This window comes from Austrofundulus limnaeus, unplaced genomic scaffold (assembly GCF_001266775.1).
Source record: "Austrofundulus limnaeus strain Quisiro unplaced genomic scaffold, Austrofundulus_limnaeus-1.0 Scaffold1682, whole genome shotgun sequence".
NCBI classification, from domain to species: Eukaryota; Metazoa; Chordata; class Actinopteri; order Cyprinodontiformes; family Rivulidae; genus Austrofundulus; species Austrofundulus limnaeus.
The window spans coordinates 52,988-54,823 of record NW_013954084.1 but is presented as its reverse complement, the minus strand read 5'-3'; the positions used below and the strand labels follow the sequence as shown (position 1 = coordinate 54,823).

General features: G+C 40.4%; 1 protein-coding gene across 1 annotated transcript in view; it reads right to left on the bottom strand.

The window, feature by feature from the left end:
* adamts17 (ADAM metallopeptidase with thrombospondin type 1 motif, 17) overlaps window positions 1-1,836 on the bottom strand; it is a gene marked incomplete in the record, with an annotated part of 49,581 nt that overhangs the window by 2,060 nt on the left and 45,685 nt on the right. The window contains 1 exon segment of the mRNA XM_014033265.1: window positions 1,479-1,614. Coding sequence (XP_013888719.1) covers window positions 1,479-1,614 — 136 coding nt within the window.

Sequence of the window (1,836 nt, the reverse complement as noted above, 5' to 3'; positions counted from 1 at the left end):
AATGATGGTTTTCTTTTAGCTTTCCTGGATTGAAATCACATTTCCTTTAGGTCATTTCTTAAGGTTCAGTCACATACATTGGCTCCAGCTTCCTCCCATTCCTTCCTCAGGACTTGTTGTGCATTTTCTGTTTTGGAGACATTTTAAGTTTTCTGTCTTGAAGCTTTGATGTCTTCCTTGGTCTACCAGTATGTTTGCCTTTAACAACCTTCCCATGTTGTTTGGTCCAGATTTTAGACAGCTGACTGTGAACAACCAACAGCTTTTGCAACACTGTATGATGATTTACCCTCTTTTAAAGGCAGCCTGTTGTGGGGGTCTTAGCACAAGTTAGGATCCATCTGTGGGCTCTACAAAACATGTTCATTTGATTTAATTCACAAAAACAATCTCAAATAATGACATTTCACCTTTTCAGTTCTTCCTGTTCTTCAGCTCTCTCCAGAACGTGCTGAATGCAGAACTATGGAAACCCTCCTCCCATCTGTTTGTTTACATTAGCTCCGCCCCCCGACATGGTAGAAGTTTCCAAAGTGAAATTATTTTCACAAACTACAGCTTTCTTTGGKAATATTGTTAGAACATTGTCATCAAAGATAAAAATAAAATGAATCCAGGCATCTCTGTTCTCTGTGGCTGCTGTAAAAACAGAACAACTATYGTCTTTTGAGGAAGTGGGCGGAGCTTCACCTCGGGTTGGAGCAGGACTCTGGTTTAGGTTGCTAGGTGACTGTTATTGTGACGTCAGAATAACRTRCTTTGAGAAAYACCATGTGTCCAGATACCTAAAAATACATGTAACTACAGCCAAAAAACAGCTGGGTGCATTGTTTTGGTGTTTGGACTGCTTCTCTAAGCAGTAGTAACACCAAAAATAAGTTTAAAAACATGAAAAAAGGGAGTTTTGCGTAATAGGTGCCCTTTAAGAGTTTGATAATCCTCTCCTTTGTKTCAACTGACATCTCTGGTGTTGGAGCCATGATTCATGTCAGGTTACAAAATTAAACAACTGAATGAAGAACCTCTGAGCCGGTGATTCCTTCATTTTGTCCAGGGGTTGCAGAAGTTCTAACTGAAGTGACTTTATCTAGAAAGAAGTGAAGAAAATCTTCACAATGAGCTGAAAAAAGCTCAGAAAAAGGAAGCTGAGGAACACAAAGAGCTGAAATGATAGTATTGGTGCTGGAATGGGTTTCACAGAGAAGGTCAGCTAAATATTTAAGTTTAGTTTATTTCATAGTTCTTTGAAACTGGTGCCCCAGCACTCTTAAAYTGCTGAACTAAGCCTGAAGTTTGTCCTTTTTCCACTTTCGCTCAGCCCTACGTCACTAGCRCTTTATGTTACAAATCATCATACATCATTATAATTTTAAGAAAATCTTTATTATAATAGAAGCTGTTTTCCAATGAGCTAAGACCAGAAGCCTTTCTGCAGTGTGTGTGTTGATGTGTTTGCTGCTCCTGAGTGTGTGTCTCACCTGTAATTGCAGGGCTGAGTGTTGCAAAGTTGTACTTTGGGCAGAGGACGGGTCTCAGATTGACAATAGCTATCATTAACAACCTCCATGTTTTTTCTGACGATCCTCACACAGGAAACCACTGTTCTCCTCTCTCCTGCACACACAATGACAAATACATGTGATGAACTGGGCTCGTCCACTTCACACCCACAGAGATCAGTCTCAACCCCAAGATCTCTAATTGTTCCTYGTTGCTTCCGATGGATGAAAAACAGTTCTGATATGTGTTTGCATGAGGTTAGGTATGGTAGATATGTCTGTCTGTACATCCATCATCTTCATCTTATCCAGGGTCAGGTCTCAGGGTCAGGTCTCA